Genomic DNA, 22,501 nt, shown 5'->3' with positions numbered 1-22,501 from the left:
AGGAAGGTAATATTTTGTAATTTTCTTTATCATATGTTCCTAAATGCGCATTGATTGTTAAGGAGAAGCATACATAGTATGTAACTCGCTTATATAGTTTGCAAAATGATATTAAATTTGAAATAGTTTAGAAGTAACTTATAGTCTATCTAGGACAAAGTTTTTCTTACACAAGTGAGACGGAGGGATATGTACACACACACATATATATCTGTGTATGTGACTGGCTGGTGTATTTACAGCTGGAGGTGCTTCGCATTGAAGACTACTTTGATGCATATTATTGAATGCCAGGATGTACGGAACAGATAATAACTGTGGCAGTGTGCCTTTCAAAGTACTCTTCTTGTCCTATTTATAAGGTACTTCTAGTATGTTTCACACATACTAAGAAAACCTTAAACTTCATTAATTCTCATTTAAACTTTAATGACTTTCCAACTTTATCCTTATTTAATATATATTATACCTCACATAAAAAAAGTCAACACAATAATAAATGAGGGATAAAATTGCACATCCATATAAAAAATTTCTCTTGGTGTCCTATAAATAAGATCAGAGGAGTATATTGAACGATGGTGCATTGCAAGTTGGTAACAGAGATCGTATCAAGAGGATATTAAGAAAGTTACCAAATAAATTTAAAACATTTATATTTATTATTTTTTGAAATTAATTTGACTCACTAATAAATTAATATATAATATAATGATACATATGAGTATTTTAGAGAGCTTATATAATATATATTACAATTAAATAATTTAATAATTCTCTAATTTTTTCAAATTAATTAATTAAGTCTTATATTAAGCATCAGTATATTTGATATTTTTAAGAGTCAATCCCTCCCTTCTTAGTTGTGGTTGTCTCCGTTTCATTGGCCAATGTCTTTTAAGCCCTCGCATGACCCCATCTCTCGTTTTTGTCCATTATTGAATGTACGGGAACCACCTGCGCCATGCTCGCCAAACTTTGGTCCTTTTTATAAATTTTTATAATAATTTTAATAAGCATTAAATATTTATATATATATTCATACATATTCATATTTAATGAAAATAGTGAGAAAGTATAAATTAAATAATATTAAAACTTGGTGTAGTCATTAGTACATGTGAATTAGTTAACAATCTCTTATAACATAGACAAGACGGAGTCCCACAACACAGTCAAGGATATTTAACACAGTTATTATATAAATTATTGTAAGATCGTAATTTAAAATAATAAAATTTAAAATTAGTGATAGATTAGTGACCGAATTAGTGACAAAAATTTCTGTGACAAACAATTTAACGATAGAATTTTTTCGTCGATAATTCCGTCACTAAAAGTTTCATAATTATAATTAGTGACGGAATTAGCAATGAAAATTCCCGACAGAAAAATTATGTCACTAATTTAGTGACGGACAGAAATTCCATTGCCAATCCATCACTAAATTTAGCGACAAACAGTAATCCATTAGCAATGGAATAATTTTCTATCACAAATTAGCAACGGATTCCGTTGCTAACTCCGTCAGTAATAAGCTGTTTTTTTGTATCACTATATTACATATCATATCGTATATAATCTAAAAACAGAGAGAAATTGCTCGTTTGTTTGGAGCATGATGACACACAAGTTTTCAAATTTACGAAATAGCACATAATCCGAAATCCCAATCCCAAAACCCAAAAAAAAAAAAAATCCCATTGTGCCCCGTTCATTTTTCTTTGGACGTGTAGTTTAGCTTAAAGCTAAGCCTAATTTTAACCCATCAAACCTAAACTTTATTATAATTTTAATACCGAATTACACAAATTCAAACTCTTATAAACTTTCAATCATCTACAAATAATCATGGACCTTTAAAATTTAATAATAGACCTTTATCAATTTTTAAGTCTATGCGAATAACTCTTCATTAGTAGTTATATACCCATTTTGATTGATCTATAAATAATCTTCCAAAACTTTAAGCTGCATGAGGTATAATTATTTGCATAAACATAAAAGTTTAAGGGCTTCATTGGAAAGTTCCAAAGGTTATAATGTTATCTGTACATGATTTAAAATTCATGGAGATTATGCATAATTTACCTAATTTTTATAAAACAATATCCTCGTTTGAATTTTATTTATCTTGTATCTTATATCTTATTTAAGAATCAAATATACTATAATAACAAATTGAAGTTAATTTAGAAAATCTGTCATCAAGTTCAAGAAACAACATATAATAATCTGCTTCATTACAATGCTTGTCTAAATCAAACCAATTTGTTATCTATTAAATAAAGACGCAGTTGAGATTGGGAAAGATTTATTATCTAGGTAACCTTTCTTCCCAGCTTGAGACTTTTATCACCAGTAATGTTGAATTTGTATCTTTTAAAGGAATTAGTGGTCTTGTGAAACAAAATAGTTGAAATTGAATTGGAACACATGTTTATCCATGGGCTTATCTTTTTCTGAAGTCAGCAATGGTTGTGCTTGTTGACACAACAACAGGAGAAACAGCTTCTTCTTCTTCTTGTTTTTTTTTTTTAAATATCATGAAGATTGTTCAGTAACTTATGTTGAAAGATATGCTTTCAATAACATTGAAAATTAACTCACTATACAATTATTTCAAAACAAGGATAATTGTAATACATGTTGAAAGAATGGGCTCCTTGGAAAATGTGATTTAGGTGCAAGGGCAAGTCTGATCCATATTGAATGCCAGGACATAAGGAACATATAATAACTGCGGCAGTGCTCCTTGCTCTGTGTTAAATGGAGAGTTCACTGCAAGTTTATAATAGCCGAACATATCAGGTTTGGTTATTTAGATTTCCTACCTTAACGCATAAATATTTTGATGAGTGATTTTGTAAATTATTGGATGGAAAAGAGTTGATATTTTATACTTAATCATAATTGGTTCTATATTGTGTTGTTTGTTATCGATAAAGAAAACGAAGAATAAGGATCACAATTATTATTATTATTATTATTATTTTACAAATGATGCAACAGTAAAGGCTAAATAAAATCAGCAAGGGAACATAAATTTTCAAGGACAGAAAACCAAAATATACTACCAAGCTTCAAACGTAGGTTGCTACTTTTGTACAGCTTGGAGGATGGAACATAGGGTTTGAATGATGGTGAGACTGAGCAGTATGATTGCAGCAATAGAAGCCACAGTTTGCCAGGGTGTGTTGCAGTAATCTCTCCTCAAAGTTGCCTTTCTCTTGTGCCAAGGATCTTCATAAAACTCATTCAAACTTTTGGAAATGTCAAAATGTTCTTTATCGAAATTGTAGTGATTTATATTTTTATCAAGACCGTTAAATAATGTAGCAACCTCTTTGGGATCATCTAGCCAGTTGTTGATAATCTTTTCATGAGCAAGAACTTCCACATCTTTATTTGTGTTAACTAGGTTGTCCAAAATAAACATATAGTCATGAAAATATGTTTTAAATGGATAATGATACTGTTCTAAAGCCATCACATTATGGAACAAAATTTCAGTCATATCTTCGACTTTAATTTGAGGAATATGTAGAACAGGTATTGAAAATTCCAAGTTTAGTAAGCACTTACTTTTGCTAACCTCCACCTTCACTCCTGCCTCTTGTAACTCATTTGCACTATACCTAAGCATATCAGATCCATCTTCTTTCAATTCATTCCTTCTCGGTTGGGTTGTTGGTAAGTAAAATAATCTGAGAAGATCTGTGAAATGCTTTATCTTGTGTTTAGGCTCTAACTCTTGCATGTTAAGACGGTTAAAATAGGAATATGTAAGCTCAAGAAATGAAGGGAGATCACCTCTACAATTATAAGGAAAGGCTATATTGTATAGCTCTTCAAGGAAAAAGAATGGAAGTTGATTCTCTAGTAAAAGTAAATAACCAAATATATCCTCCCCTAGCCGTGTTTGTGATAGTTTAGCATCGCCTTCCATGTGACGTCTATAGCGCATCATAAAGAGGTGAATGATGAAGGCAGAATCGACTAATATCAGTTTCACAAGATCCTCCTTGCTGGAGTTGATGCTCTCAAAATAAGAAGCACGGACATGTGGCTCAAATTGTTTTGCAAAGTTAACTAAACCGTCCAAGTCTATGTCTTTTGCAAATCTCTTAAACATTATTTCTTTGTGCCTCTCCATATCTCTCAGTCTCACATCCCCATGATGGAAAGGACCTATGGAAACAACCTTAGGAGCGTAGGCTTCCTTGTTTAGAAGACGGATAATTGGGGGCGCCTTGTAGATGCAACACAAACCTCACGAGAGACCATTTTCACCAAGCTCTGTCAATGCTTCTATGTCTATGCTGATCGTCTCATCTTCCGTCTATACATCAATTTAAATTGAAGGAAAGCAGAAATTGCACAATTAGCAAGGCAATGATGGTGGCCATAAATCTTGGGAAATATAAATGTTTCTTTTCTCAATAACTGAACCGTAATCTCATTACCATTTGTTAAAAATCAGAAAAGGATAAAACAAAGAAAAGCACAGGTGCATGTACTTGCAATCTGATAAGTATATATGTTTGGAAGGTGAAGCAAAATAAGGCTATAAAAAAAGTCTAATAATTGAGGCATTTAAACAGAAGCAACCTTAAAAAGAAAGTAAAGAAAACAACAAAAGGCTTGAGAATTGAAGAAAAAGAGTAGTAAAGTATGATGCGTACGTGTGGTTGTTGCAAGTCGGGAGGATGAATCTGATGCAGATTGAGACGAGATAAGTGGATGTAGCTCCACCATTTGTTGAGCGGTCTCATCAGAGGCCAACTCTGTGTGATTCATCTCAGTATCATGCATTGTATCTGCCATCTAAACTTAGTCAACAAACCGCAGATAGATAAGCGCCAGCAGATGTGAAGGAGGAGGAGAAAGTTGATCTACTCTGCTCTGCTCAGCAGCCCACACCAAAATATATAGGACGCACCACGTTGTGTGACTCAGCTGAAGCGGCGATCTCCTACTTCCTTGACTTGACTCTTAACATTTTGATTTGGCAGCTGCATTTATTAACGATATCCGTACCAAAGATGTTTGTTGGAAGCTGTTACTTTTGCATAATGGCTGCTTGAAGAAAAAATAAAAGAAAAGTTATTGTGAGGTCTCAAAAATACAAAAACGAATATAATTGATAGAAATCGCGGTATGAAACTATGAAATTTGTTGCCATTCCTTATGCGAGAATTTGTCATCCACATGTCATGGGATTTTTTTTTAATAATTACATTCCTTTATTTTGAAAAGTAAAAAATCATTAAATAAGTAAACTTTCATTATAAGTTTATTTTTTACGTTTGATATATTATTTTGTCAACTCACGTATTTAAATTTGTAAAAAATTATTTCATTAAGTAAACTTATCATTAAATGATTTTTAAACAACACCTATGTTTAAATGTGGGTATTTCATTCCAACATGTGAAATTTAACCATCAGTTCATAATAGTTGGATGAAAATATATCTTAAAAGTAGAAGAAAAGTTTGTGTTTTGTGACACTATTGATTTTAGGTAGCTTCATGTAGGTTTCAAAAATAGAAGATACATAATTATATAATTAAAGTAATATAGAGAGTAGTCAATGTATTTTTTAATTTTTTTACTCATATATATGTGTTTATTAAAGGACAATACTTATGTCAAATTCTTTATATTAATTATTTCAATTTCTCTAATGATACATTATCATGTGTACTAGTTTTGAAATATTAGCATTTAATTATAAATTTATATGAAACAAAAAAGACTACATGGTAAAATGTGATTTGGGAACTTGATATAATAAATACAAAATATTTGGAGAATTTAATATAATAAATACAAAATATTTGACTAAGTTAATAAGGTTTTTTTCCGACTAACAAGCGCTTGATTAAACTGGTAAGGGGTTCATTCAGCTTAACCAGTGGTCTCATGTTCGAGCCCTACTGTGTTAAAAATTGTTGGGAGAGCCTGCCACTCAAAGTAGTCCTACAAAGCTCAGTCCGGATTAGTTGATTGTTCAGATACCTGATAATAGGATCCAGAAAAAGTGCCGGATATGGAGTGACCCAAAAGGTTATTAAAAAATTTTTTTTTCCTGTGTTAGAAAATGAGATTGAATGCGCGGTAACTACGTCCGACATTATATAAAATAGGACCAGAGAAGTATCAATAAAAATAATTAAAAATATTAAATTTTTCATAAAAATTAATGTAAACTTCCACCACGCAGTTGTCATCAGCAAATCAAGCAGCTATACTTATTGCTGTATTGCCAAGTATCTACACAGTGGTGATCTAAAGCAATCTGAGTTAATTCTCTAAACAAGTAATCAAAAGTCTCATACAAAGAGATTCTTGAATTCTCATTAGTATATTATTCCCATGAGAATATTCTCAGACAGGTTTCTTTCCTTTAACCCGGACGATATATCTTCTATCAAATGAGAGCATTATCAGAATATTCAAGGTTGGTGTTAGTGTATCCATTCTTCTTCCTCTCTTTTTTCTTGGGATTAAATTTAAATAATCTAAATTTATATTTGAACATTTTATATTTAATTTTTTTATTTTATATTTTACTCAAAAACATTTTGAGAACAGCAATTTTAAATGTAGAAAATATCTTTTTTTCTTTGGTGAAACTTTCTTCAGCCTTCAATTCAAAACTTAATGCCACTTAATGAAAATAACTCACTTTCTGTGCATTCATTGCGCTTAGCTCATGAAAATTCAAAGTTGTTGAAAGAAAGGAACGCGACCTGACACAGTTCATTATAATACGTTCCTCATTGGTAGTCATTCCTTTCAATGTAGGTGGAAGTCCTCGTCAATCTGAAGAGGTGGGGGCCATGATTAGTTAGTATCGCTAATTGCTATGAATTATAATGTAATCTTATTATAAATTTTATTTGATATATATATAGGTTGATTTTAAAAGCTAAATGGACCCAATATTTAATGGGAAAATGACATTGAGGTCCCATGGAGAACAAAATACATCAAATAGGTCTCTTGAAATTTGATAATTTTTTTGAAGTCCCAAAGGGACTTAGACGCAATTTTCAGAATCCACTAATTACTGTTTTGCCCTGCCCTTGCCATCAGAAAAAAAAGACGGGAGAATGAACTTCTGTGAGGATTTTCTGCGCTATATGCTTGAGGGAGAAGACATTGGGAAAGAGAGAAGGAGCCATTGATGATGAAATATCTTCTCCATTACCATTAGTGAATTCCATAGTGCTTCCATGTGAATCTTGACAAATTTTCAGGTGTGAAACTTTCTTTTCTCTCCTCTCCTATCTTTCTTGACAAATTGTGCATTTGTTTGGGAATGGGAAATCAAAAAATCATTTTTGCCTTTGGTATTTCAAAGCTTTGGTTTTTGGTTTAGGATTCACAAGTTAATAAATGGAAAAGCCGTGTTTTTGGTTGGTGTGTGTTGTGATTTAAGTTGGGTGTGTAGAATGATCATGGGTGCTCTGTTTTTGGGTTGTTTTTGGGTGGTTTTCCTCTGTTCTGGCGTTAGTTTAGTGGCAAAGGAAGAAAAAGATGAAGGTTAGTGAGGTAGAAATCCTTAGCACGAAATAGGATTGTGTTGTCAATCAAGCTGTGTTGTTGTCAATGTGTGCCGCAACACTTGTCAATCTAGCTCCTTAAGCTGTCAATGACAGTTGCGTGCTTCTTGATGCAGGTTTAAATTACTGATGGCGAGTACGTCTGGAAAACATCTATTTTGCTTTGTTCACATAGGGGGAAAGTTTATAAATGATGGAGAAGATAATATGAGATATGTGAGAGGTAGTGTAAGAACAACCAATGTAAAGGAGGGCACAAGTTATGAAGAATTGAAGGAAATTATATCATCAATTGCTGGAAAAGAAAGCAACTCATTTCTTCTAAAATTCTCAGTTGTGTTTGATAAAAAAACTTTTGTGGAGTTGGTAGATGATGATGGGGTGGAACATTTGATAAAGTTCAATGAAGAGAGTGGTCATGTGTGTATCGAAGAAAATGAAAATGAGGACCACATAGAAGCAACAAGGGATAATACAATGAAGGAGCAAGATGTGTAAGTATAGTTTAACAAAACTGTTATTGTGATTTCTGAGTATGTCAGTTGTTACTATATTGCTACTAACTTGTCAATGCATGCACCCTGACTTGTCATTTTCTGTAGGATTGATCAATTATTTGGAGGTGTCAATGAATTGTCTATGTCTCCACCTACCTTATTTGATGTGATTGGAGAGTCACAATCAATTCCTTGTGCTGTTGAAATGATCCTAACACCTACACCACAAATGAATTCCATAAAATGGAAGGATTTGATTATTGGAGAAGGACAAATATTTCCAAATGCCACTACTCTCCGAAAAACATTATACAAGTACAGCTTATGCCAGAAGTTTTTGTACCTTTTCATTAAGAATAATTAGCAAAAGATCATTGTGAAGTGCAAGGTCGATGGTTGTCCATGGTATATGGGTGCATATTCAATGGGAGCACATCAAGATACTGAGTTTTTAACTATCAGAACGTACAAAAGTGAACACATTCATCATGCACAGGACAACTTAATTGTTTCTCACTCAGGAAGGTCAAATTTAGCTGCATCAATTGTGATTGATGACTTGAGGTGCAATGTTGACAAGAGTCCTAATGAAATTAGAAAGGACTTGTATAAAGAATATGGAGTGCAATTGAACTATACTCAAGCATATAGGGTTAGGAAAAGAGCACTAATGGAATTACATGGTCAAGTAGAAGATTCTTATAAGGTAATCCCTTGGATGTGTGAGAGACTAATAGAAACTGATCCTGACACAGTTGCAAGATGGGAAGGCTCAGATAGCAACCGATTTGAGAGGCTATTCATTGCATATGGATGCTCAATTAAAGGCTTTGTGGAAGGTTGTAGACCAATTATTTATATAGATGGATGTCATTTGAGTGGTCTTTACAAAGGAACTTTATTATCAACTTGTGCATTTGATGCAGACAATGAGTTGTTTCTTTTAGCATATGGTATTGTTAGTGGAGAAACAAATGATGAATGGATTTGGTATCTATAGAATCTGAAAGAGATAACCAGATCAACACAAGTGACAATTGTCTCAGATCGGAGTAATGCTATTATCGGCGCTATCAGGACAGTATTTGATGGTGAGAGACATGCTTTTTGCTATCGACATGTGAAAGAAAATTATAACGTGCAGTATGTAAAAATCAATAGAGGTGTGAGATGGACCTCAGAAAATAACAAGGAGAATGCACTTAATTTACTTGATGGAATTGCATATGCAAGGCATAAGAATGAGTTTAATGTTGCAATGGGAAATTTAAGATTGTTTTGTCCTCAATTGGCACAATGGTTTGAATCTCATGGGGATGTAGATAGATGGGCGCAAAGTAAATTTTCTTTTAAGAGATGGGATAACATCACCAATAATCTTGCTGAGTCTTTTAATGCATGGATGTTGAAAGAAAGGAAGCACGCCTTGCCGGTTTTGATACAAGAGCATCAAGAGAAGTTGGCCAAGAAGATGGTTGCTAGCAAAACGGGGATGAGAAGCTGGAAAAATAGTGTAGGACCCAATATTGAATCAAAGTTGTCAGAACAAATAGCAAGAGGTGTATATATGGAGGCAACATATTATGGTGATGACCATATTTCGGTGCAGACAATACGTGAGGGACACATCATCTATGTTGTTGTTGATCTGATTTCTCACAGATACACATGTTTGGCGTGGCAAATGAGTGGAATACCTTGTCCACATGCTTGTACAGCAATCAAACTAGTTCATCGTAATGTGTATGATTATGCAGATGATTGTTACAAATTGTCCACACAGGAGAAAATATATGCAAATAGCATAAGGCCAATTGCAATGCATGATTGCCCACAGCCTGATACACCTACTGTGAGTCATATGCTAACCCAAACATTCTTACATCCACCAATAACCAAAAGGCCTCCAGGAAGGCCAAGGATTAATAGGATATAATCTCAATTTCAAAATAAGAAGGTTTATCATTGTGGAAGATGCAAAGAGCCTGGACACACTACCAAGACATGCAAGAACCCAAATTCCAGCTGAGAACATATTGAAGTTAGCTATTTTTTGTATATAGATGTGAAGAGAATATTTTGTAAATGGGTGTGAAGGAAATTTTTTGTAAATGGATGCACACCACTAGTTAGTTTCATTATTACATGCAACCCCTATGTTTTTTTTTGGGATGGTTGTGAAATAGGTGTAGTTTTATGTATATGAAGGTGTAAATGAAAGTTAGCTATGAATTGGCATGTTACATTGTACTGTCATTTTAGTTGTCATTACCTGCACCCTGAGTTGTCACTAGACCTGTTATGACTTGTCAATCATTGCACTATGACTTGTCAATGAATTTACTGATGTAAGTTGTCAACAACATGAATTCAAGTAACATAACCTTTTTACCATGAAATGATATTTACAATTACTCTGTCATATTATATTTTGGTTGTATGGTCATATATAATCATTATTAATGAAGTGTCAAAAACTTACCTCTCCCTTGTCCCATGTCAGTGGTGGCTCTGTGACTTGTCAATGACAACACTGTGACATGTCAATGGAGCATTGTGTCTTGTCAATGACAACACTGTCCCTTGTCAATGGTTTATCCGGTGACTTGTCAATAGAGCACTGTGACTTGTCAATACAGCACTGTGACTTGTTAATGGCAACACTGTCCCTTGTCAATGGTTGCACTATGCCTTGTCAATGGGGCACTGTGACTTGTTTGTGAGAACACTGTCCCTTGTCAATGGTCGCTGTCAAGAGAGCATTGTGACTTGTCAATGGAGTACCATGACTTGTTAATAGTTGCACTATGACTTGTCAATAGGGCACTATGATTTGTCAATGGGGTACTGTGACTTGTCAATGGGGCACTGTGACTTGTTATGAAATTCTCATATCACTTGTCATTAACTCCTGTTATATTAGTTGTTATTTTGAATAACTCAGGTTGTTAATTTAAACGCAAGGTAACCAACCATAATATCTCTGCACATATAAAATAGAAATATAATTAAAAATGTAATAAAACCCTAACAAATTAGTATTACAATATGTGATGACAAAGATAATAATATTATAAATATAACCTGATCAGTTTGTTACAAAATGACCTATTTGCTAATCATCTTACAACACATACCATGGGCTAAGAGAACAAAAAATTCATAGACTACTCTATCTCCTCTTCTTGGTCTTGTTGTAGTCCGATAGCATCAACATCACTTCCCTCCCATGTTCATTATTTGGATGGGTAACCAACCACCACAAACAGCTAACCTTCAACTCTTGTAGTTCATCATTAGAGTATCGTGGCATTATATATCCTGCATCATCCCCAACGGTGCCATCCCACTCTTGTAGCCAAGAGATAACATGAACTCCACATGAATCACTACCAAGTAAATTGAATATATTAGCACCTTGCAATTGTTATTGTGAACAAAAACAACATAACACAATCGAACAGAACAACTACACTTACGTATCATTCTGCACATAGACTTTAGCCCATTTCACTTCGTTGTCAATTTTGTCCTCATTGACAAACAATTCTGGCTTAACAACACGTAGCATCGAATGGAAACAGTTCATCTGGAAAAAAAAAAAAAACACACACACACGTAATGAAAAGGCATCACTAATAACACAGCATCCAGTAACAAGGCACAGAGCATCCAGTGACAAGAGACAGAGTATCCAGTAACAAGTAACACAGCATCCAGTGACAAGGGACAAAGCATCCAATGACCAAAAACACACCATCCACTGACAAGAGACAGAATATCCAGTGACAACTAACAGAGCATATAGTGACAAGGGACAGAACATCCAGTGACAACTAACAAAGCATCCAGTGACAACTACCAAAGCATGCAATGACAACTACCATAGCATCTAGTGACAACTAATAGAGTATCCCGTGACAACTAGCATAGCATCTAGTGACAACTACCACAGCATATAGTGACAAGGGACAGAGCATCTAGTGACAACTAACAGAGAATCTAGTGATAACTAACAGAGAATCTGGTGACAACTAACAGGGCATCCAGTGGCAACTAATATATCATCTAGTGACAAGTAACAGATCATCTAGTGACAACTAACAACTAATATATCATCCAGTGACAAGTAACAGATCATCTAGTGACAACTAACAACTAATATATCATCCAGTGACAAGTAACAGATCATCCAGTGACAACTAACAACTACTATATCATCCAGTGACAACTAACAACTAATATATCATCCAGTGACAAGTAACAGATCATCCAGTGACAAAAAGCACAGCATCCAGTGACAACTACCACAACATGTAGTGACAAGGGACAGAGCATCCAGTGACAACTAACATGGCATCTAGTGACAAGTAACAGATCATCCAGTGACAACTAGTATAGCATCCAGTGACAACTACCAGAGCATGCAATGACACCTATGCAGACTGCTAGTAACAATTATAATAGTCATTAACAAGTATAAAAGTTGTAAATAACTACTCACAGTTTGTGTTGCCATGAACTCTTTGGGGTCAAACTGCCCTTTATTTGTCCTCTTTTTCTTCTTCTTTGCTTCATGTTGTTGCTCACCCCCCTTCTTCTTTGCTTCTTCTTCCTCGGCTTGTAATCTCGTGAATGTGATGCTATCAACCAACGAGTCAAGGGCGTGGAAGGTCATGGTCTTTGTCTCGAAAACATAAAAAACCAATGATCTTCAAATAGAGTAGGACAAAAAATGAAATCGCAATCCCCAATATTGTATCCAATATATTCAGGTAATATTTCTCTTTCATGTCCTCCTATTTCCACCTTAAAGGATTCGCCGTCATTTTCTGCATGAAATCTACAGAAAATATATGGCGGTTGACTCGCTCATCTTTTTCCTTTTGATCTCCAACGAATGCCTTTGCCACCATAGTCATAAACTGAAATTGCAAATACAAACAAATTACAACTCCTTAGCATGCAATAACTCATTCTGATATTAACTATCTACATGTGACTCACCTTGTCGTTTATCCATCTTCTACGTTGGAGACATTGCAACTCACCACAGCTTAGGAAGTATCCATACATTGATACAAAGTATCTAACACAAATGAAACAATTACGAAGTTAGTAAATTCAGTAAATTCTATAACATAATATAAAATTGGTCACCAAAACATAATACTTACTGCTCTTGCTCCTCTTGATTACACCTTACTGTACACATGTCAAATAAAGCTTGCCTGTCATCAATTGTTCTCTTTTTCCCAGCCTTGCTTTTGAATTCCGGAAATAGAGACCTAAGAGCTTTTCGCTTACTTAGGCGTCATCACCCATTGTTTTTCGTTTGTGCTATACATAAGCATATCATATCAGATCCATCCCCTTTGAATTTATCCCTTCTCAGTTGGGTTGTTGGTAAGTAAAATAATCTAAGAAGATCTGTAAAATGCTTTATCTTGTGCTTAGGCTCTAACTGTGCATGTTAAAATAGTTAAAACAGGAATATGTAAGGTCAAGAAATGAAGGGAGATCACCTCCACGGTTTTGAGGAAAGACTATATCATATACCACGTCACACTTGCCATGTGTCACGCCATGTCATCTGCCCATCTACCATGCCTCGGGCCATGTCGCCTCCTAACTAACATATGTCAGGCGTCATCACCCATTGTTTTCACCTCTCAAATGCATATTCTTCAGATTCGAACCCATGACCACCATATTGTTTTGGTGATCCTTCAGTCATGTAAATTGTAATGAAATCCCATATTTTTATTACAAAATTAAATATATATATATTTGTACATAATATTATTTATAATATATGTTTATTAATATATATGATATAAATATATAAACATTAATATATATATGTTTGTTAAATTATACCTATATTAACGTATATGTTAATATTTATATTTATATCAGTAAATATAAAAATATAAATTATAATATTAATATAATTGATATAATATTTATCATATTATTTTTAAATAAATTAAAACATTTATATAATGAATATAATATAATATATTCAATAAATTTTTTATCTATATTCTTTTTTTTCGTCCAAGCACTTTTTTTATTTATATTCCGTGTATAATATTATTTAATATATTAATTTAAAAAATATTATATAAAACTTTTTTAAAAAAGCCCTTGATAGATTACGTCATATGAATTTTTTTATTCTTTAAAATATTAGGGCCTAAGGATAAATAAATTACAATTGATGATAAATAAATGACTAAAAAAATAACATTGATTTTTAAGGAGTTACTACTAAAAGTGTCATCCTTAACAACCGCTATTGTGGTCACTGAAAATATGACTTCCAGCGGCAACTGTTATGGTTGAGCGGCCAAAAGTCTTTTTTTTTTTTTTTTTGGGTAATGGTATTAATAATAAACACCAACAAAAGGCACAAGATGCATACTTGCAATCTGACAAGTGTATAGGTTTGAAAGGTGAAACAAAATAAGGCTATAAAAAAGTCTAATAATTGAGGGGTTATATAAACAGAAGCAACCTTAAAAATATATAGTAAGCAAAAAAGAAAAGTATAGGAAACGAGAAAAGGGTTCTAAAATGAAGAAAGAGTAGTACAGGATGATGCATACGCACGTGTTGTAGTTGCGAGCAATTGGAGGATAAATCTGAAGGCTGAGATGGAAGAAGTGGTCTCTACAGCCCCGCCATTTGTTGCCTCTCTCATCAGAAGCAAATGTTTGATTCATTTCTCAGTGAATCTCTCAGTACGTATTACTCAAGGAAGAGAGGAAAGTTGATCTACATTACCAAGCAATCCGCACGAAACTCGTTGAAGAAAGTTGATATAATTAGTACTCCTCAAATTATTTATAAGTCACATTCAACATATTTTATACAAACCAAGAAAAACTTTAAGCTCCATTAACTCTTATTTAAAATTCAATAACTTTCCAATCTTATCCCTATTTAATATACATTTTACCTCATGAGAACAAAATTAACACAATAATAAATGAAGGGTAAAATTATATATTTATATCAAAAGTTTCTCTCTCTACATATAAATAGGATCAAAATATTCTTTTCCTCTCTGTTTTATAAATAGGATTGAAAGAATACGTCAATAAAAAATTTACAAAAGGCCCCACAACTTTAGGAAAGCAGCCTGCGCTCTGCTAGCCGAAAAGATTTTTCTCTTCTAGTTTCTTTTATCTTATTACCAGCACTCAAAGTCTCAAACTAGGATTGGGATGTTATGGGGCTCGCGTGTAACCCATTTATGTTAAGTGCTTCCAAACACATTCACGTAACTCGATAAAATTTGTTTTTCACAAATTTATTTCATATTTCGTAAATTAAATTAAAAAAAGGCTTTTAAAGGATCATACTACTATTCCAAACAAACACAATAAATATAGTTTACGTTGATCATGCATGTCATTTTTTGTAGTTTTACTTTGATTTTCAGGTACAAAGCCTCGCATGAAATCAAGGCAAAATTGTTTTCATCAAAACAATTTTTTGTTGTTGTTTCTTTTCCGATTATGTGTATCTATATTTATTTAACAACCGTAATTGTTTTTGGTAAAGTCAGTGTTCACAACTAATCAAACAAATTTTCTTTGTTGTTTCTTTTCATATGATAACGTTTTTATATTTTAAAATATCCTCAAGAAAGCACGGCCCCGTGAGCAGAGTAGTGATAGGGGTGTCTTTAGAAGTCAAGGTCTTGCAGTCCATTTTGTAAAACGACGAACAGATTCCATGGTGGGAACTTCACAATCAGAAAAAAGATTGATCAGTAAACAATTTGCCAACCATAATAACTCTCGGGTAAATTTTTAATTTGTTAAAAAAATAGTTGCATTCTGCTTGTTAGATTTTGGGTGCATAGCATATCACCCACTAATAAGGTCTTCACAACAGCAGCAGAATTCGAAACTTACGACTTATTTAGTTATAAGCCGATTCCTTACTAAATAAACCAACTCTTATTAGCATTTTATTTCTTTTCGGCTTATGTGTATATATCTTTGAGAACCATGATTTTTTTTTGGCAAATATTGAACAGACCAATCACAAAATTTAGATTAGTTTTCAAATATGTTTAAGTGAAAAGCAACCATAATTTAAAAATGCTTTTATGGTATGTAAAATATATAAGAGAAGTTTTATCTTGATTTGAGTTAAAATGCTTAAAAGATTTTGGGTACCCCAATTACCAACCACCCCTTCATCAATAATATATACATCGATATTGATTTATAGGGCCCATGCGAAAGCCTAATACGATAACGCTTATATTTTAAAATATCCTCAAGGATATCATTTAGGCAGCTTTGTTTATTTTATTGCACAGAAAAAGGAAACCTAAGAAAGCAAGGCCACCTGGATAAGGTAGTGATAGTGGTGTCTTAAAAAGTCAAGGTCTTGGGCGCCATTTTATGACCTCATGGCTTTTTAAAAATATGCTTGTTTAGGATCACGTTTTTACATTCCAAAAGTAATATTAATTATTAATATAAAAATTAGTTTGATTTTTAATTTGATTTTAAATATAAGATCCTAATCGTATTTATATATATTTTTTAAAGTAGTTTTTATAGTAGTTATACATGTTAAAGGTTCTATCAAATAGTAATTTCAGCTAATATACATAATTGGCAAATGTGTTTTAAAAAAGACAGCACTTATTTATTACAAATAATTAACTTAAGAGATTTTATTAATCTACTCAAATTAGTTAACTAACTTTTATATTAAAGATCAGAAGTAGTATTTATTAACATAATTTAACATAAAACTCATCTAAGATCGTTATCTCAAATTCTGTGAAAAGCTGTTCTAAAAAAAAACCCTACTGTTATTCTGGAAAATTCTGAAAAACACATAACAGGTTTCACGGTGGAGACTTCACGATCAGAAAGAGATTGATCAGTAAACAATTTGCGAACCAACTGAGGGGTAAATTTTTTCTTGAAATTAGTTGTACACACTGAACACATTTTTTGACAATAGATCTTACATGGTTGGGTTGCGGAACAAAAGAATTTTGAAGGCATGAAAATTTATACATTCAATATTAATATTAATGATTATTGAAAACAAATTTTATAATCTAAAAAATTCTAAAAATTTTATCTGTTGGTACTATGAATTATTTGTCTTTATATGTCATTTTCTCAATAAATTATCAATGTGAGCTTGGGTCCTCGAGGTTTGTTTTTTGTCTCGGCTTGATAGGTCTTTCTAGTCAGCGAATCCTTCATTTATAAGTTGTCGTCCATGCAATAATCAAAACTGAAAAGGATACAAGACACCTTTAGATTTTTTTTTTAAAAATGCTAAATTATATAAAACCTCCTTGAATTTTGGGTTTCACATAATCTCCTTAACATTTCAACAGTTCAAACTTAACCCTCCAAATTTTTTTTTTATTTTTTTTATATCATAGACCCTTTATCATTAAATTATCGTTGTCTTTCTTTTTTTTCCTCCAGAATTGACAAGTCAGATCAATAAAAAACACATGACATTCTATATAGTATTCCATAGATGTAAGTTAATAGTTTTATAAAATCACCGTGAACTTGAGACCATTTTCATATAACCTCTTTGACATTTCAAAATTTAAATTTAATCTTTCAAAGTTCAGGAGTTTTTATATCAATGGGTTAAAGTTTAAAATGGTTTTATAGAATTATTTAATTCACATAGGATGACGTGTAAAATGTCATTTGATGTGGCAAGTTTTATGAAAAAGATATCAGCCATTTAATGGCAAAGCATTCATTGCCCAAAAAAAAAAAAAAGAGGTTAGCCAGTTAAATTTAAACTCAGGAAGTATATTAACTCAAAATTTAAAAGAATTTTGTATAATTTAGCTTTAAAAAATAATAACAAACATAAAACTAATTTAGCAAATTTAATTGTTATATACTACCCCCAGTCCTTAATATAAAATCTTGTTTAACTTTTATTTTCATCCTAAATATAAGACTCCAATCCACTTTGTCTCTCATATTTATATATTTTTTTCCAAGGTAGTCTTTCTGACAATGATAGTTTTAGCCAATACACTTGATTAGTAAGGATATTTTAGGAAAGACAACGCTTATTTATTACAAATAACTAATTTAACTTTTTTCCTTAATCTTCTCAAATTAATCAACTAGCTCTTATAATTAGCCTCAGAGGTAATATAGTATATAACCAAAGCCAATGATGCATATAGATATTATTTAACAAAATAATTTAACAGGTTGCACTAACCAAGTCCAATTAATTAAATTAAGGAGAATCAAATACTTAAAGTGTTCTTTTCATTACTTAAACAGGAAGCATCCTCCGTGGATATCCATAGCCATATCATTTCTTTCCCCCTTCTCATTTTGTGCTTTTCCTCCATTATTGAATCACGTGTGCAAGTCCTTTTCCGGGCACAGTAGCTTTTAACCTTCAAATTGGATTATTTATACCGACTGGAATCTGCATTCCCTGAATCTCTAAGCAGGGAATGCTCATCCCCAAATGGCATCGTTGGGGGATGATATCCCACCTCCTCCTTTTATTTCTATTTTTTTTCTCAATTTTTTTAATTTTATTTTAGCTCTGTCCATCGTTGGAGTGTCTGGTATTATAAATGTAACACCTCCTTTATTATCCCATTATACATCAATTGGAACTATTATAGTGTGTTTCGCAACGTTTCCGGATGAAAAATTTCAACTTCAAAATTTTACGTTTAATTCTGTTTGTACATTGTTCATCCTAAATTGGACCAACTTTGATAATTCCTAACTAATTCTAGAAAAATTAAAACGAGGTGGTTCCAATTTTCATGCGAAGCTTGCTAAGAGTTCTATAGAGGAAAAATATTTTTTGGACTCAATTTCATCCAGAACAGCACCAGAAAATTCGACAAAGTGTACTGTTCATATGGTAAATTTTTGAATTTTCAGGATTTTAGCCCAACTTTGAAAGGACATAACTCTTAGCACAAAACTCTAAATTAGATGGCTTACCACTTGATTTAAAGCTAAAAACGAGATCTATTTGTCTGCAAAATCTCAGGTCCAAATTCTATCATTTGCTCATTATTTCATGTGTCACAAGATTAGCCTCTTTTTACGGTATTTTCATTCCCTAATTCCAATGTCTTGAATTTTATTTCCCTTTTTCCTTTTTCCTCATCCTTTTTACATTGTACCATCTAATATTCTAACACTTGAGCAAGTCATACAAATATAGTTTACCACATATTACCATTCATAATTCACTTCAAACACAATATAAAGTTTGTTAACACATTACATAATATTCCAAAACAACATAACATTCACACAGCCCTTTCATCCTAGCACCAATTCCTTGTCTTGATCCACAGATGAGCCATTTCCTATTTGAGACATAATTTGACATAGGAGGAATGAAATTTCATAGAAATCTCAATAGCATTTGGATTACAATTATCATGCAAATCAAGTAAGTTACAATGTGACATGTTATAGAACTTCAAGACATCCTCAAATCACATAAAATCATGCTTGGTCTCCTGCTAGGAAAGGAACATCAGCATTTCCACATTAACACAAATTAATGCATTTGGCCAAAGCATAAACAAAGGTCATCCAACCAACCAATATCACAACACAAGTTCCTAAATCCAGGCAAACAATATATCACATTAAACAGGCAAGATGAGCAATCAAATTATAATTCAAAGCTACCTTTTGTTACTTGTCCAATTTGATCACTTCAAGGGACAATGATCTTCCTTACTTCCTCCTCACAAAGCCTATTAAACCAAGCATAAAAAATAGGCCACATTAATAATCAAACAGCTTATATACAATCCTTAACTTAACAATTCCCCCCTTTTTCTTTGATTTTTAACAAAATAATTCCTCTTTTAGAATCAATAACCTCATGACTCAATCCTACATAATTTTTCATGAGGAATTCAAATATGGAATCAGATTTTTGAAAATCAAACTCCTTTCCCATGAAATCACCATGGCTGAATAGGGGGTATATAACTTCCAAAAATTTCATTTTTGATTCCAATGATTTTAAACACTTCCCAACAACATATCCCTACACAAAAACATGTTTTAAACCCATTAGAATCATCAAATCAATCCAAAACAATTTGCTTCTGCATGAACAGTGCTAGGCCGAATTAAGCACATAAAACCCTAGGTGTATTTTCTTCCAAAAATCAATCCATACACCACTTAATCTTGCTTATTCCTCTTGGTATTTAAGGTCTCTATCCTTCCCTAATATCACATGAATGGACCGAAAATTTGACAGCATACACCCTTTATTTTGCAACTCAAAACCCTAACCAAAATAGTGTAGAACTTAGGGATAAGGAGGCTCATACATACCTTGATGTTCTCTTAATAAAAACTGAGTAATTATTGCCCAAAACACTTAAGAATTTTGGTTGGTGAGTGCTGGAAACAAAGTGGCAGAACCTCCCCTTGTTTTTCTATTTTTCCAACATTTTTTTGTATTTTAGGAGGAGGTATTTACAGAAAATCTGATCTGTCCCCTTGTCCCTTCCATTGGCCAAATTTGGGACACCTCAAGGGGTGTATGTGGCAGCCATCAACAGCCAAAAAAATCAGATCATCACAAGTGGCCATAATCTAGATTTTTCCATGCATTATCTCTTAATTTTGCATTTATTTTAATTAATTCTGTGGAATGGGCAGCAAGCAATGAAATTGGATCCTTATTGGACTCAATGTGGGTCCCACAAATGGCTTGGGCTGGTCCCAAAAGATGGCCCACACTCCAAATCAAAATCCCAAACCAATTTGAAACTTTATCGGTTACTATTCACTGGTAACATTCCATATTTTTTTCAGACCTCCAAAAATTCATTTCTATTCATGATAATTCACCTTTTAATATGAGAACATAATCTGAAAATTTTCATAATTTTTTGATACCTGTAGATATTTATTTTGAATTTTCTCCGATTAGGCTTTGATCGGTGTCACTGCGGGAAAATAAATTTCTAAAATTAATTCCTGAGCTTTCAAGACCTAAAACCAATTTTATAAATTCAAATAAATATTTAGATAATCTATCCGTATTTTTTTCCAAACTTATTGAGACATCTAACTAATTAAAATAATTATTTTTCTATGATTTTCTAATATTTTCCGGAAAAATCTCTGTTTATGGGAAATTTTGTAACAATTAATCTTCACCATAATTCCACCTTTCGGGCCTAAATCAAGTTTCGAAAACTTTTAATTTATACTTTTCTTATTTTTCGGGAATTTTTTAGAATTTTGCTCAAATTTTCCGATTTTGTCTTTCCTATACCGATAATTACGAAAATGTCAGTCCAAACCTTATCAGGGTTTCACATCAAAAGTTGTTCCATCTTCTTGTCTAGTTTCTACATTGATCCTCATCTCAATTTTTAATTCCCCAAGTCCATGTGAAGTTTCTCGGGATGTGACAATAAAATACCATATGTAAGTCATTTTCAATATGTTTTATACAAACCAATAAGAATCTTTAATTTTATTAACTTTCATCTAAACTTTAACTACTTTTCAACTTTATTCTTATTTAATGTACATTATACCCTATAAAAACAAAATCAACATAATATTAAATAAAAGATAAAATTAAAGGGTCTACTTCTGCTCCATTGGAATGCTTTTGGCTGTGGTAGGTTATTTGTTGATTGATTCTCAAGCCCCTTCCCTTTGAGCTTTATTTTCCCATTCCATCCTGATCAATAGGATGAGAGAGAAGCTAAAAAAAAAAACCTATCTACAGCGGTTATTCATTAAACTATCCACGATGGTTATTCATATAACGGTTGTGAAAAATCACGTCCCATAGAGCAGTTCTTAAATCACCGTGAAATCTTCTAACTTTTAATATCAATGGCATAAGCATCGTTTTCAAAACTGCTGTGTGAAAAGCTCATTTTAAAATATCTTTTTTTTGCAGTAGTAGAAGCCAATGTCGGGTTCAGTATGTATTACTGAAGAAAGAGAGGAAAGTCGACCTACACTGCCCTAGTGCTCAGCAATCCACACGACACTCGTTGAAGAAGGCGTATTATAATTAGCACGTCAATAAAAAATTTAATAGTCCCTGCTTGTTATCTGTATTCCACTTCTTTGAAAAGTTAAAGAGGAAAGCAGCCCGCCCTCTACTTGCTCGAAAGATTTTTGACAATTCAATTCAAACTGAGGAAGGTAATATTTTGTAATTTTCTTTATCATATGTTCCTAAATGCGCATTGATTGTTAAGGAGAAGCATACATAGTATGTAACTCGCTTATATAGTTTGCAAAATGATATTAAATTTGAAATAGTTTAGAAGTAACTTATAGTCTATCTAGGACAAAGTTTTTCTTACACAAGTGAGACGGAGGGATATGTACACACACACATATATATCTGTGTA

General features: G+C 32.7%; 2 protein-coding genes across 2 annotated transcripts; one reads left to right on the top strand and one right to left on the bottom strand.

Moving 5' to 3' along the window:
* Positions 1-3,097: 3,097 nt before the first annotated feature.
* On the bottom strand, positions 3,098-4,156 carry LOC114757619 (UPF0481 protein At3g47200-like). Its single transcript, XM_028946708.1, has one exon. The coding sequence runs from the start codon at positions 4,154-4,156 to the stop codon at positions 3,098-3,100; it is 1,059 nt and encodes a 352-aa protein (XP_028802541.1).
* Positions 4,157-8,479: 4,323 nt separating this feature from the next.
* On the top strand, positions 8,480-10,006 carry LOC114757618 (uncharacterized). The gene is made up of 3 exons (XM_028946707.1): positions 8,480-8,909; positions 8,997-9,060; positions 9,148-10,006. Exons 1-3 carry the CDS (start codon positions 8,480-8,482, stop codon positions 10,004-10,006), a joined length of 1,353 nt encoding a protein of 450 aa, XP_028802540.1.
* Positions 10,007-22,501: the final 12,495 nt, after the last annotated feature.

This window comes from Neltuma alba, unplaced genomic scaffold (assembly GCF_004799145.2).
Source record: "Neltuma alba isolate B1F8T4 unplaced genomic scaffold, ASM479914v2 tig00010614_pilon, whole genome shotgun sequence".
Classification (NCBI taxonomy): Eukaryota; Viridiplantae; Streptophyta; class Magnoliopsida; order Fabales; family Fabaceae; genus Neltuma; species Neltuma alba.
Note: the sequence above shows the minus strand (reverse complement) of the source record. Positions and strands in the feature narration are given on the sequence as shown.